This window comes from Heteronotia binoei, chromosome 2 (genome assembly GCF_032191835.1).
Source record: "Heteronotia binoei isolate CCM8104 ecotype False Entrance Well chromosome 2, APGP_CSIRO_Hbin_v1, whole genome shotgun sequence".
NCBI classification, from domain to species: Eukaryota; Metazoa; Chordata; class Lepidosauria; order Squamata; family Gekkonidae; genus Heteronotia; species Heteronotia binoei.
The window spans coordinates 83475885-83491915 of NC_083224.1; the positions used below are offsets into that span (position 1 = coordinate 83475885).

At 41.4% G+C, this 16031-nt stretch overlaps 1 protein-coding gene across 12 annotated transcripts in view; it reads right to left on the reverse strand.

Annotated features, from left to right (window-relative positions):
• ANKS1A (ankyrin repeat and sterile alpha motif domain containing 1A) overlaps positions 1–16031 on the reverse strand; it is a 247923-nt gene that overhangs the window by 172018 nt on the left and 59874 nt on the right. For 9 of the 12 annotated variants that reach the window (XM_060231468.1, XM_060231463.1, XM_060231461.1 and 6 more), the window contains exons 2-4: positions 10067–10147; positions 8554–8710; positions 6574–6636 (exon numbers count right to left, since the gene is read on the reverse strand). In XM_060231468.1, the coding sequence (XP_060087451.1) occupies positions 6574–6636; positions 8554–8710; positions 10067–10147 (301 nt within the window). The remainder of the gene's footprint in view (positions 1–6573; positions 6637–8553; positions 8711–10066; positions 10148–16031) is intronic. The other 3 variants (XM_060231472.1, XM_060231471.1, XM_060231464.1) reach the window with 1 other exon arrangement.

Consider the following 16031-nt stretch of genomic DNA (forward strand, 5'->3'; position numbering starts at 1 on the left):
TTTTACTGTAATTTAAACTCAAATTTTATGGGTATATGGCTTATAGGTTATTAAACCTAATAAATGATTCATTTATTTAATGCATACCTAGGAATGACTGTATCCTATAGATTTTCCCATTCCACCATATTTCTGAGATATCCACTATATCTAAGTTGTTACTGAATACCAAGCACTCTAGCTCTTCATCTTGGCTTGAAGACTCCCAGCATTGGCATATCTATAATGTGTTTTCCCCTCTCCAGTAACTCTTGCCTCCCTTGGCCCCTTAGTCACCACACATGGCCCTCAGTCTCCATCATGCCCTCACTCCCAAATTGTATTATGCTTCTATCAATACTACCCGGAGTGTTTACAAAATCATCCCTTTGGACTGACTTGTCAAGAGTCAGTTTGGTATAGTGGTTAAGAGTGGAGATTCTAATCTGGGAGAACCGGGATTCCCCACTCCTTCACATGCACCTCCTGAGGGATCTTGGGACACTCAGAAGTTCTCTCAAGAGCAGTTCTCAAAAGAGCTCTCTCATTCCCACCTACCTCACAGGGTGTCTGTTGTGAGGAGGTGAAGGGAATGGAGATTGTAAACCACTCAGACTGAGTGAAGGTTGAGGTATAAATCCAATCTCTTCTTGTTCCAAACTGGAGTCTCCTCAGCTCCTGTTGGCTTTCCCCTGGGATTACTTTAAAAGCTGCTCTGACACCTTTTTGAAACTAGTCGCCAGCCTGGTTCCCTTTTGGTTCAAGTGAAGCCTATCTCTTTTGTACAGGCTTGGCTTGTCCCAGAAAGTTCCCCAGTGCCCAATAAATGTAAACCCTTTTTCCAGTACTATCTTCTCGTCCATGCAATGAGACCCCTGATCTGTGCCTGTCTCGCTGCCCCTGTGCATGGAATCAGCGCACTTCTGAGAATGCTACCTTTGAGATCATGTTCTTTAACTTTCTGCCTAGTAACCTAAATTTCTCCTTCAGGACCACATGGCTACATTTTCCAATGTCACTGGTACCGACATGCACCATGACTGCTGATTCCTCCCCAGCACTACCTATCAACTTAGACAGTGTGTAATGTCCACAACCTTCACACCAGGCATGCAAATCACCCCACTCTCTACATTCCTAATGTCAAATCACCCACTACCAAAACCCCACCTCCCCTAGCTCCCCAGAGATATCCTTGGTACAAGAGGATATTGGTCCGTCACCCAAAGAGTCTCTTCTAAGGGATCACATCCTTCCTCCTCAGACTGCCCTCTGACCTCAAGACTCTCAATTTCCACAATAGCAGAAGAGTTGCCAGCACGTGAGTGGGACTGTTCTGGTAAGCCCCTGAGGGTCTCTTCCCCAAACCTCTCTCTCTGCCTCAGCTTCTGCAAGCTGGCAAACTGAGTCTCAAGGGAAAGAACCTGTTCCCTGGATTGCACCCACTGCCCTGCTGGCTTTTTACCTTCATAACTGTGGTTAGTGCTTTAAAGGTATTTAGAGTGATGCAGGGTCCTCAGGCATGATCCCAAGGCTAAGAACCACAGGCCAAGAACCCTTTAACTCTCACCATTTGGATTGTGCCTCTGTCTAGGAGGAGCCTTACAGTTCAGAGGCCCACAGTCCCCACCTCCCAGCAGTAACAGCCGAGGGTGGGACCTGCAGTCAGCCCCAGGCAAACAGACCTTGCTCACTGAGCTACAGAGCCAGACTAAAACACCCTTTTCCAGAAGGCTACAAGCACTCATTCACCCTCAAACTCTGTCTTCTCACAAAGCAACCTCAGTTAATGATCCCCAGTAATTTAACAAGTTTGGAAAAAAGTACAATATCACTGAAGAAAACTACTCTTATTGACAGTAGGTATATTCATAAATATGCTCAATGATGTAATGCATTATCATGCCACAATACAAATTAATGTAACAACATTCACTATATACAATACGTAACGCTTATAGTAGCTGCCCTCCTGGATTTATGTTACTGTTCCTTTAAGATTGCCCAAGTTTAAGTTCATGTTAAAAGAGCCCAGCACTATATGCTCACGCTCTCCAAAGTTAGTGTGTACTGAATGTTCAGCCTTCACAGAACCCAATAAGATCTTCCAGTATAGTGAAAGTCAGTCTTGGAGCATCTAAAGGAATGTTTATAGTGGTAGAAGTCTAACACATGAAGCTGCCTGTGATGGATTCAGGCAAGTTAGCCTGGAAGCTGGGGAACAATTTTGCAACGATTGGCTGAACCGCAGCTATGGTAATGGAAATGTAGCGTATTGAGAGATGCTTGGAGGGAAGTAAAACGCCTCAGGATTTGAGATTCTGTTCAGTTGCAGTTAGAGCTTGAGTACTGAACAGTTAGGAGTGAAGACTGTGTACTTAGGCTGATCAGTTGTTGTTGAAGCAACTGGAAGAATCTGAGAATAGCCAGGGGGACTAAGTTCTTTGAGGAGACAGAACTGAAATAAGCTTCTATTTGTGAGAGAGTTTGCAGTCAGAACAGGCACCTTCTGTGAGGAACTCTCTCAGAAGATCTGTCAGTACAACAGGGTAGACTCCTAGTAAACTGAGAACACTCAAACACTCAGAAAGGAGGACTGGATTCTGGTGGCTAGAAGAAAATCCCAAGATACAGACTAGGAATCTAACTGGGTGGGTCACACAGGAGTGAGGGGCTGGAAACAGCACTCAGAAGGTCAGGATCATGTATGCTAGTGTGTATGTCTGTGAGGGAGAACTGATCTGGCACAAATCAGGAGTCCTCAGTGTAAGTGGCAAAGAGTGAATTTTATTATTTTTATTATTTGAGTAGGCTATACCATCATGCCTGCATAAACGTTCCTAGTGTCCAGTAGGCACTGCCTGCCTGTCCAAAGTTCCTGTGAATTCAAAAAATCTGCCTGTTTATATTTATATCAGTTAAGCCTGCAAACCTCTAGTGCGGTGCTTCCCATTAGCAGGGTCGCGACCTGGTACCGGGCCACGAAAGCCTCAATACTGGGTCACAAGAAAAGCCAAAGCTAGCCCTGCCCCAGCAAAATATTTTTTACCCCAGCAAAGCATGGGCAGTGAAAAGCTAGCCTTGAAGACTGACACAGGCAGCAAAGCCTGAGCTCTGTTTTCCTTCCTTCCATCCCCCATCTCTGTGTTGTGAAGAGGGGAGCTGGGCTGCCTCTCCTTCCTTCTCCCCCACCCTCCCAGTGTTTGAGAGAAAAGCTGGAGTCCACTGGCATGTTAGACCCATGAAGTGTTCTTCAAGGTATGAGCTTCAATGTGCCTTGCAGTATGTTCTTTTGGGGAGATTTCCCCACGAGGTCTGGGCAGCAAAGGGGGGGGGGATGTTTTTTCAGCCAGGAGGAGCAGAGAGTGGGCATTCCAGTAGCTATTTTTTTTTTTTTACCAAACGACCCATGGGCAGAATTGTTGCTGGCTGGGGTCATCTGATGGTAAGGCTTTTTTTTCCCTTTGACCCCCTCCCTCTTTCTCTCTCTCTCTCCCTCTCTCTCTCTCTCCCTCTTTCTCTCTCTCTCCCGTTCTCTCTCTCTCTCTCTCTCCCCCTTTCTCTCTCTCCCTCCCTTCCTTCCTTCCTTTCTTTCCCTGCAAGTGATACTCTGTCTGTATTCTTGGTGCTGGAGCGGAGGAGAAGCAACAGTGAGAGGGCTTCTAGTGCCCTGGCCCCACTGGTGGACGTTTTGGTGCTTTTGGGGCATTGTGTGAGAGAATTTTGGACTGGATGGTCCACTGGCCTGATCCAACATGGCTTATGTTCTTACGTCCTTTCCTTTCCCCCCTTTTCTCTTTCTCTCTCTTTCTCCCTTTTCTTTTCTTTTCTTCAATTTTTACTGGATGAAACTTTTCTGTTCATCACACTGTTGTTGCATAGTTCTTCAACATGCCAGCTGTGGCTCTTCTGAGCACTGTTCCCAATATGGCACCTGATCCATGTTTCAAAATAGTGGGCAAGGCTGTTACCTGATGGGACTTTTGGCTGGCAAGCAATTCACACTTTGAAACAGCTGCTTCCAGAGGAATGGGTAAGTTGAGAGCCTCTCTGAGGCACATTGCTCTTTTGGTGGATGGTAATTGTAAATGTGGTTCTCCACAACCACAGAGTGAGTATCAGAGAATGGCTCTGGTATATACAGAACAGGAATTCCTTTGTTCTTCTAAACAAAGAAACTTGCTTAAAGGAACTGAGGAAATCCTGCCGTCAGCACTACTTTTGACTTGAAGTTTTTTTGTCATTCCATCTTCTCTATCTGAAAATTTGTATTTAATCAGACAAGAATGTGTGGAAAAGATACATACAAAAACATTTCTAGATACTAATTGTTTACTCATAATACCAAAATTTGAAGTAATTTGACCAAACTAACAGTAAATTGAAGACTGACTTCAGTATAATTATGCACAACATATAACTAATTTATGAAACTGCACTAGTGAAAATACACTGATCACCAGCCACTAATTTAGGTGGCTGGAGAAGGCACACAAATTCATACAGGATAGGCCTAACTGCTATCAACCACAGCAGCTAAATGAAATCTATATGCCCTCAGGTGGTATGCCTCTGGACATAAAAAGCCCAGAGCCTGCTTTTGAGGGAAGGGCAGGATATAAGTCAATAAATGAAATAAATAAACAGCTGGTGATATCCTGTTTGTGAACTTTCTAGAGGCACATGGCTGATTTCCAGCAGAACTCATGTCTGCCCATGGCCATGCTTGATAATATACCTATGTCAAACCCCTTATCTCAAGAAGGAAGTGTAGGAGAGAGCAAAAAAGTCATTGTGGATTAAGTTAGTCAAGAACTAACTGTAGTTAGAGCAGAGTCATTGAGTTTAAATCTGCCTTTCTATATAAAAATCACGCATCTGAGGTCAGGCATTATAAATACTCCACAGTAGGTCAAGTATTAACATTTTTATGGCAAGTTATAAATATTTGTGACTCTCAATATCATAGGTATTTCCTTCTACTTTGTCCACTAATTACTAGCCATTGTTTCTGGAAAAATCTGGGCACTATAGCCAGACTCCAAAGAGCAACTTAGGCTCATAAAAGGTGGTACTAGCCCAATTTCAAACTATTGAGCAGAAAATGGGGACATTATGAACCACTTTTGAAGCATTCATTTGTTCATTCATTCTTTATTACAGTCATTTGACCAATCACATGGCACAACTTTTGAAGCAGTTTGCCATAAGGCATAGGAGGCTGTTTGAGAGAAGTATAGCAGCTTAGGTGGTAGAAAGTACCATCAAGTCACAGCTGAATATGGCAATCCCATGGGGTTTTCAAGGCAAGAGATGTTCAGAAGTGGTTTGCCATTGCCTGCCTCTGCATCATGACACTGGAATTCCTCAGAAGTCTCCCACTAGACAGGGCCAGCCCTGCTTAACTTCCAATATTTGATGAGAGCGGGCTAGCCTGGACAGCAGTTTTGAATCCCCTTAGACTCTGAACCAGTTCAATGATAGTTTTGGCCCTGCTCTCAGTTACCTACCTGTCGCACAAAATAGGGTCATATTACATTAAAGTATTTCCTGGAGTATTTCCTGGAATAGGGACAGGTTTAGATTAAAATTAACCTCCTTCCAGTTAATGTCTAGATTGGATTTTGTGTACCTGTTTAAATTCACACATGTCAAACAGTAAGATTTTAGTAGGCTCAACATATTGGCTGAAGTAAAAAGGTAAAGGTAATCCCCTGTGCAAGCATCAGTCGTTTCCGACTCTGGGGTGACGTTGCTTTCACAACGTTTTCATGGCAGACTTTTTACTGTGTGGTTTGCCATTGCCTTCCCCAGTCATTTACACTGGCTGAAGTAATCCTGCAATATAAAACAAACATTATATTTTTGCATATAACTTATTGTGTGAGTTGACCACAACAATGAATTGATTTTAAAATGTTTCAAATATAATACTAGACAATACAGTGAGTGACCTCTGACACCCTTCAGCAAACACTGAACTCTGGTGAATCACTCAGTTATCAAGAAATAATTGCTAGAAACAAAGTGAATAACACAAGCAAGACTAAGACAAAGCAATGATTTGATGTCAAAACAGAAAGGATGAGGAACATATGCACACACACACACACAATAAACATATACATGTACGTACAGGGAGAGATTGCTGTCCTTGGTCAGTTAACAAGTTATTTTAGATTATATCTAGTTCAAATGGCTTGGAAAAGTGTTTTTACTGCATAAATTTTAGACTGTATTCTACCACTGCATTTGGCTAAGGGGAGCTCTACAGCTAATACGTGCACTGGTTTAGCCAAGCAGAGTGATAATAGTTCCCTAGTAGTTGTGAAACAGTATCTCTAAACAGTCTGAAATCCCGCATCCAGTGAGAACTGACCAGTATATTTAATATAGCAACTCAAAGGAGGAACCCACTAAAATAGAATTCCATCAAGCAGGTGATGTTTTAAAGGTGATTTAAAACAATTTCGACTATGAAGTGACTGCATATTACAGACCTCATCCTCCCGCCCCTGAACAGACATTATCAGCCAACTGACTGTACAAAACATAGTTTGGAATGATGTAAAATCCTAACAGCAAAGTACACACCTTGGCATTGATATAGGGGTCAAAGGGGCCGTACTTTTTGAATTCTTTGATCTCAAGAGCATTCTACAAAAAGGAGAGGAAAAGAAAACGTGATGATGAAATGGGCGAGATACAGTAGCAAAGCAGTGGGTGACTCTGAAGGAGAGGAATGACAGAACATGACAATGTTTCATTCCAATGAAAGCCATTAATTATGCTGGCCATACCAGCAGACAATATAAGCATACTGTGTACAGTTTTAAGGACAATATGCACATAAAAACTGAATAATTTATTATTTGCTATTTTTCAGTAATATTTTTCTCTACATTTGACCTCATGCTAACCAGAGACCACAAAGCCATCCACTTTCATACGGCCCCTTCCGGAGCACTGGTAAACAATTCTGTAAAACTTAAACACTGTCTGCCAGAACAAACTGAATGCTCACAGCTGCACTTGAGAGTGCAATAAGTAGAGCTCAAATTTCAGAATAAGAGTTGCAAACAATATAATCAAAGACCATTTTAATATGAACATCTGGCCATTTCAATATGAAGAATATTACTAATTAGCAGTAGAACAGCACTTTTCAATTAGCAAATTTGTTCCTAGAATAGACTATCTGGAAAAGCTTCTTTGAACTACTTGATAACACAGATGTTAAGCTACACAGTCATGGACTGAACACAGAAATTGAGCTTTAATTTGTTCTGAACTTCAACATTAAGCTGATCTTCCCCCAAACTGGCAACATTCCAGCACACATAACATAAAGTAGTCGCTGTTAAGTGGTAAGCTACAAAACATACAGGAACACTTAGTTCATGATTTTGTCTCTCCTCCACTGAATAAACACATCCCATCCACAGAACAGGCGGAGTTCAGCCAGATCACTGTAACACAACCTGGCCAGAATACTCCCCAGTCTTCCGAGGCTTTTTTTTTTTTCTTTCAACAGTGCCTTGTTTAATGAGGGAAAATAATAATTTGAAGAACCCTTAAAAACACATTGCCAATTATTACCCAGAAGGCCAATGCTTCATACAAGAAACAAAATAGAGGGGGGGGGGGGGAAGCTACCCTCTGTGGTGGTCTAAATTAAAACCTGCATTCAGATGTCACCATAAACCTCTGTTTGTCCATAATGGGCATGAATGCAACTTGTTCTTGTGTCCCACCCACCCCCAGTACATCAAGGGTCACTGAGGGTTTCAATTTGATAAGACATCCAGTACAGAGGCCTGTGCAAACTAAAGTTTATGTTTTCCCCACAACACACAATGCTAGACTGGAAAAATTAGCACCCCAGCTTTGGGAAAAGAAACAAATTCTAATGTGTACAGATGCCTCCATTCGGACCATGGCAAAATCAAAGCCCCAAACCAGGAAGCTTTCGCTCACACTCTGCACATAAGTGGAAATGGGGGTTAGGAGATTGGATCCAGGGGCTCACAAACATGAGAATAAGCTACTTTCATGAATGTCACAAAAAGAGGTTTATTATGATATCTGAAGCATGCAAAATAAATTGACTAATATGAGGATTTCATTTGGACTGTTTGTCACCAAGTAAAACAAATGCTATAACACAAATGTATGTAAGTAACAGAGCATGCTGTTAAACAGCAGAAGCAATTACTTATTTTCTCTTACTTTAATGAACGCACAACTCTTTAATAAGTTAATCATCAATAAACTAATGCTGCATTTTAATGACTGTCACATGCTGGACACAAGTGCTGGAAAACATGCCCAAAGAAGATTAAAAGGTGAGCTTTCAAGATAGATTATTTTTTCCACTTTGATATGGCATCTTAACATTTAATTTTATTCAAGCAAAAAGTCCAAAATAAACCAGAATAATTGGTGCTGGATTCACTCTCTCGCCAGATAGGTGACTGTGTTTATTTGTAGCAGTAAAACAGACGTCAAATGGCACTTTAGAGACTAACAAAATTTATTCCAGCATGAACTATCATAAAAAGAAAATATGCAGACCTGCTCATTCACTTTAGTGTGAGATGGTCCCTGGTGTATTAGCAGTTTCACTATCTCAGCATCTCCCTTCCAAGCTGCCAAATGAAGAGGATAACAGCCTTTGCAGTCAGCCACATTTGTTAATGCATCATTCCTCAACAGAACTTCCACTACATCTCTGGAAAATAGGAAAAAGGACACTGAGTTTAAGTCTGGACTGGAAAGAACATGATAAGTTAATATAAAGATCCAAAATGCCTAGAGTACACTTTCATAAAACAATGAGGCTGAATACATTCTTACAGTCCTCAGAACACTTTCAGATTCAAATGCTTATGTGCATTTGATACAGCTGAGAGAAAAATTAGCTAAGATGGAAACTACTTTCTTCTCACAGTGAACAAGGCTCCAAACTAAAGTACAATGATTGGAGGGAAATCCTGCTGAAGAACTGGCAGCAGTTTGTAAGTACATGTGCTTAGAATAATGCTGTACAAATTGCTGACAATCTCTCAAACCACATTTGAACAACTTCTTCAGTTTATCTGTAAGGCTGGGGGCTCATTCATTACAGTGAACATAAGCAGCTGGGAACTCAAAAATATGTAGCTTAGTTGCATTGCATCAAAAGTGATTTGAAATTATGGTGCATAGGTTCTGCCCCAATTTTCTTTTTGAAGAAGTTGCACACATTTTACATTCTCACAATCAAGTGTGGCCCAATCTGCAGATCTCTATATCTGTAGTCAAGGCCACACTGATACAAAGCACATTTTCCTGCAAACTTGACTCTGCAGGTTTGCTGAAAAATCTGGGAACACTGAAAAAGTACATTAGGGAATTTAAACTGCCCCACCCCCCATTTCAAGAGCACTGTTCAGCGCTGTTCTCCTCCATCAATGCAGGACTCACAGCACTTCCACCTCACCTCTCCTTCACCACTGACCAGTGGTACTACCACAGCCTGGCCCACTTCAGCTCCCAGCCTCTGCAGCTGCCTGTCTCACTTCAGCTCCCAGACTCCTTGTTGTCACACATGCCTCCACTATTGCCAATGCTGCCCCCCCACATTGCTGCCAGACTTCCTGCCCACCCCATCACCACTGCTCCCCAGCCTCACAAGTTCTTTACAGGTTCCCATTTGTTACATAACAAAAATACCACTGCAGGCAACTCAGTAAGATAAGCAGCAGCTCCCCCTCCACAACACCTAAGTGTTTCTCCAGCTCAAAGTGAAGGTAGAGGGATGGATGGAGACACCACAGGAGAGATACAGTTTTATATGTCTTATCAGTCTTATCAGTGCAATCATTCTGCTAGAAGAATGGGAAACATGAAAAAAATTCAAATGATCCCTGGAGTGCGAAACAGGAAGAAGTGCCACAAGACTGCTTTTTCTGAAGCTGGCTAATCCAGCTCCCCAGGAATTTGTATCTAAAAGGGATGGGGAGCCTGGCTACGCTATGAACCTTGATATGAAGAGGATGGGCAGGGGAGTCCTTCACCTATGGGCAGCCCAAGAGACCCAACTTACTTGTGGCCGTTCAAAGAAGCATGGTGCAACGGAGTGTATCCAGTACTGTCCACACAATTCACATTTGGTCCCCTCCAAATGCTGTAAAATAAAAACACACATTAATACATATTCAGATGGGTGACCATGTTGGTCTGAAACAACAGCTTAAGTCCTGTGCCACCTTTAGGACAAACAAAATTAAATTCTTCTGTGTGCATGCACACTTCTTTTGATACACTGAAACAAGACTTCCTTAACTATTAAATATTGGGGGGGGGGGTAGTTGGCAGGAAGGGCTTTACTCTAATTAGCCCTTCCTGGCAATTAATCCCCCCCCCACACCCATATGTAATGGTTGAAGAAGTCATGCATTAGTACAGTCAGACAGAACAAACATCATCAAGCAAAACCCAGGCGAACTAACCAGGTGTGCCCTGGTGGGTAACCATGTTGGACTGAAGCAACAGAACAAAATTAGAATCCAGTGGAACCTTTAAGACCAACACTGTTTTATTCAAAGTATGCACACACACTTCTTCAGATCCAATTAAAGCTAACATAGTTTTATTCAAGGTATGAGCTTTTGTGTGCATTAACCAGGTATGTGTGTGGGGGGGGGGGGGATGATGTTGCAGATTTGAGTGTTCTTTTGGAAATAAACTTATCTTCACTAATCATTGTATTGCAGAACAAGTTAACATTTTTTAAAGGAATGCAGTGGTCTAATAAAGGGCAAAGGAATCCTATATGTATTCTTTGACCAGGATATTAATAATATAGTGCAGCACTGCCAATCCTCTAAGTCAGGGGTGTTGAACTCATCTGTTATGAGGGCCAGATCTGACATAAATGTGACCTTGCTGGGCCGAGCCATGGTGGGCCAGGCTGTGTGTGTACCTATTTACAATTAAGTAGCAGAGATATAAACTTTGTAAAGGATACAGACAAACACAATTAAAGATTTTTTAAAAAAACCTTAATATAAAACATGCTTAAAACATTAGCACTCATTCGTCTTAAAGGTGCTTTCTTTGTATCTCTCCCATGCAATCCAGGGAACTGGGCAAAGGAAGCTCAGGGTCTTTCCTTCCATCCTCAGCCAATAGAAGGAAGAGAGGCTTGGCTCAGTAGCTCTGCTGTGCAATTGAGAGAGCCTGACAAAGCAAGCTCTCCCTTCCCCCATCCTACCTAAGGGAGGAGTCTCAGCCAATGGAGAAAATAGAGTCTTTGCTCTGTAGCTCATTCAGCAAGCCTTCCAAAGCAAGCTGTGATGCAGAAGGAAGCAAGAGAGAGAGGGAGAAGGAAGCAGATGACAGCCAGTTGCTTGGGGGTCTGATAGGAGCCCAGGCCTCATGTTTGACACCCCTGCTCTAGGTGGTTTTAAAAAAACCACTAACGAAGCCACATCTGAACTGATTAACTTACAAGTAATTGGGAATGTGGTTAGAAAATTATATTCAAGATCCAAACACTCATTTGTAAATTTTGAAAATGCTCAGATTCTGGTTTTAGTTTTGTTTATTCACAGCCTAAGCCAGCATTTAAAACAATAAAATCATACAAAATTAAAACTGAATGACCATAACATCGTACATACAAAGGCATAAAATACTGTTGTAAGACTACAAATATAACAGAACATGGCAGTTACAGCAAACAGACTGGCAAAAGGCATTTAGCCATTTCCTAACAGAATTATTAGAGTTTATCTTATTCTTGTGGCAAGCCAGTCAAATTTTGCTAATTTGTATGTAACCTCAGGGTTCTTATCATCAAGAAGATTCTTAAGAAGTTGCAATTTTTGACTACTGGTAAAAGGTATGGCCATGGAAAATGGAAGTACTTTGCGATGATCATTATAAGCCTCACAGTCAAATATTACATGGACTATAGATTCAATACCACCACTGCAGAAGGGACACCATCGTTCTTGGAACAGCACTTTTTTGTACCTCTTCTCCACCACCACTGAAGGGAGAATGTCTCACCCCATAAGAGTAAACGTTCTCCTATATTCATTATTTGTTAAGTGGTATAGGTAGGGCATCAGGGTCACCCTGTTGATTGGTTCTGTTAGAGCCTGCCATTTGGTTGTGCTATTAAGGTAATTTTGTCTGACAATGTCCAATATTCTCAGTTTCACTATCTCCCTAGCATTATCATAAGTAAGAGAACTGAAATATTGTTTTGAAAGGCCATAATAATGAATTCTGTCCTTGATGGCCCTAATCCATCTTGGGACCAAGGTATCGTGCAGAATTAAACTGATCAAGCCCTTAGGAAAAAACATACATTTAACCAGAACTGGATGGCCAAAATTCAAAGCCTCACTTCTACTGTAATCATGCCAGTTTCTATCCTAATTAATATGTTCAGAATGCCCTTGGGGGAGGACAGTTCTTTAAAATTTTGATTGAACACTCCAGTTTTTTCTAATTTGTAGGAATATTGATTGGGGACCAAATGTTAGCTGGCAGAGGGATTTAGCCTTAAACAATCTAAGGGCCGAAATCACGCATTTACCTCCTTTGGCCAAATAGAATAGCCCCAGCACTCCTTTTAGCATATGAGGTAACCATGTTTATATTGGTGGTTCTTCTTCCATTCGCTTGAAATATCCCCAGGTACTTAAAGCATGAAACTTGTTCAATGGGAATAGAATTTAAGTACCAATGGTGTAATCTGGGTGTTCTTTTGCCAAAGGACATTACTTTGGTTTTAGTGTAATTTACCTCTAGGTTGTTTTCCAGGCAATATTGAGCAAAAGCTTTCAAGGCTCTTCTGAAGCCTAAGGGAGTTCTTGAAAGTAAAACAGTGTCATCAGCATAAAGCAGTGTTTCCCAAAGTGGGCGATATTGCCCCTGGGGGGCGCTGGAACAATCCAGGGGGGAGGTAGTAGCCTTGGGTGGAATTGGGGGGCAGTGAATAAAAATAAGGGGGCAGTGGAATCATAAAGGTGGTGGAAGCATAAAGGGAGAAGAGGGTGGTAAGTGTCAAAACATCATGTTTCTGTGAGGTATCCAGAATTTCTAATTTAGAGAAAAATTCCCATTAATAAAAATAGAAGGCTCCCTTTGTCTGCTATTTAGTGCAAATTCACCCAATTAGACTAAGGAGGACCAGAATTCCTTCCACTTAAAATATAAGAAGGATGCAGTTTATTTACAAGACAGAATAAAACATAGAGGTATACAGACAAACAAGAAACAAAGAAACAAAAAACCTTACTAGCTATCCTAGCCAATACTTGCTACAGCTAGCAGCTTCTCAAAGTTGCTTGCAGTTTCTCTTTCAGCAATACCGTTCAAGTCAGGACAGTGAAAGCACTGAGGCAATTGCACAAGTTTCCGTGAAGAGTTCCAACCTTCAGCTTTCTCCTCACAAAGTTTTCTACAGAGCATCAAGCTTCTTACAGTCCTCTGGTTACCAGGTGGTTGCTTCTGTTGATTTTAGCCAACTGCAATGCCCCAGACACAAGAGTATCTTCTGCAGGAGCAGGGCATGGGAGTAAGCAGAGTAGGCAACACGGGTTATTGAGGAAGACTCAGCATGGGTTCTGCAAGGGAAGATCTTGCCTCACTAACCTGTTACATTTCTTTGAGGGGGTGAACAAACATGTGGACAAAGGAGACCCGATAAATGTTGTTTACCTTGACTTCCAGAAAGCTTTTGATAAAGTTCCTCATCAAAGGCTCCTTAAAAAGCTTGAGAGTCATGGGGTAAAAGGACAGGTCCTCTTGTGGATCAAAAACTGGCTGAGTAATAGGAAGCAGAGAGTGAGTATAAATGGGCAGTCTTCGCAGTGGAGGACGGTAAGCAGTGGGGTGCCGCAGGGCTCGGTACTGGGTCCCATGCTCTTTAACTTGTTCATAAATGATTTAGAGTTGGGAGTGAGCAGTGAAGTGGCCAAGTTTGCAGATGACACTAAATTGTTCAGGGTGGTGAGAACCAGAGAGGATTGTGAGGAACTCCAAAGGGATCTGTTGAGGCTGGGTGAGTGGGCGTCAACGTGGCAGATGCAGTTCAATGTGGCCAAGTGCAAAGTAATGCACATTGGGGCCAAGAATCCCAGCTACAAATACAAGTTGATGGGGTGTGAACTGGCAGAGACTGACCAAGAGAGAGATCTTGGGGTCGTGGTAGATAACTCACTGAAAATGTCAAGACAGTGTGCGATTGCAATAAAAAAGGCCAACGCCATGCTGGGAATTATTAGGAAGGGAATTGAAAACAAATCAGCCAGTATCATAATGCCCCTGTATAAATCGATGGTGCGGTCTCATTTGGAGTACTGTGTGCAGTTCTGGTCGCCGCACCTCAAAAAGGATATTATAGTCCAGAAAAGGGCAACTAGAATGATTAAAGGGCTGGAGCACTTTCCCTATGAAGAAAGGTTGAAACGCTTGGGACTCTTTAGCTTGGAGAAACGTCGACTGCGGGGTGACATGATAGAGGTTTACAAGATAATGCATGGGATGGAGAAAGTAGAGAAAGAAGTACTTTTCTCCCTTTCTCACAATACAAGAACTCGTGGGTATTCGATGAAATTGCTGAGCAGACAGGTTAAAACGGATAAAAGGAAGTACTTCTTCACCCAAAGGGTGATTAACATGTGGAATTCACTGCCAACAGGAGGTGGTGGCGGCCACAAGCATAGCCACCTTCAAGAGGGGTTTAGATAAAAATATGGAGCAGAGGTCCATCAGTGGCTATTAGCCACAGTGTGTGTGTATATATAAAATTTTTGCCACTGTGTGACACAGAGTGTTGGACTGGATGGGCCATTGGCCTGATCCAACATGGCTTCTCTTATGTTCTTATTGGTAAATAGACTACAGAAAGTCATTCTGACAATCATAAAAGGGGATCAATATGAGTTTATTAAAGGTAGAAATATAGCACACCCCATTAGAAATATTCTCAATGTCCTATTACAATGGTCAGCAGAAGAAAATAGGGTTACTAAAACTGGATGCTTATAAAGCCTTTGACACTCTTTCTCATGAGTACTTATGGCAAATATTGAAGAAAATAGGGATAGGGAAAGGGTTCTTACAGGCAACTCAGGAGATTTATAAAGGAGGAATAGCGAAAGTAAGAGTAAATAATGAACATTCACAAGCATTTCCCATACAAGGAGGAGTAAGACAAGGTTGCCCACTATCTCCACTCTTATTTATAATAGCAATAGAACAATTAGCAGAACAGATTAGAAAATCGGGAAGAATAGAGGGCTACAGGATAGGTAACGAAGAAATGAAGCTCAATCTATTTGCAGATGACATTATAGTAATCATGACAAACTCTAAGATTATCCTAGAAGACTTCGAAAAGTGCTCAGGGCTAGGGGTCAACATGGTAAAATCAGAAATCATATGTTTTAATGTAAATAGAGAAGAAAGGCAAGAGATAAATAGGAGTACGAACATAGGACTGGGGGTTAAGAAATTTAAATATTTAGGTATAGTTTTGCAAAAAAATATTGATAAAATGATAAAGGATAATTATGATAAAATATGGAAAAAATAGAGACAAGAAAAGATGGAAAAATAAAACGGGGATATCATCTGGAATAAGGAGTGCTAAAATGATTTTGGTACCGAAGTTAACATACCTATTTCAAACATTGCCTCTGGGAACAATGAAAAATAAAATTGAACAATGGAACAGAGCATTAAAAGAGTGGATATTTGACAGTAAAAAATGCAGGTTCCGTAAGAAAATAATTTATAGTCATAAATCAGAATTTGGATGGGGAATCCTGGACTTAAACAATTATTATCAAGCTTTTCAACTAAAACCATTATTAGAAATAGGTGAGGAAAGGACTCAGAAGTGGGTTAACTTTGAGAATGAAACTAATAATAATATAGGTAGATAAGGCATTTTTTCTAAAGTTACGAATAAAGACTTAACATTAACAATAGGCCCTAGAAAAGCATCATTAGACGTTTGGAAGAAATGGCAACCCTATTAGTTAGGA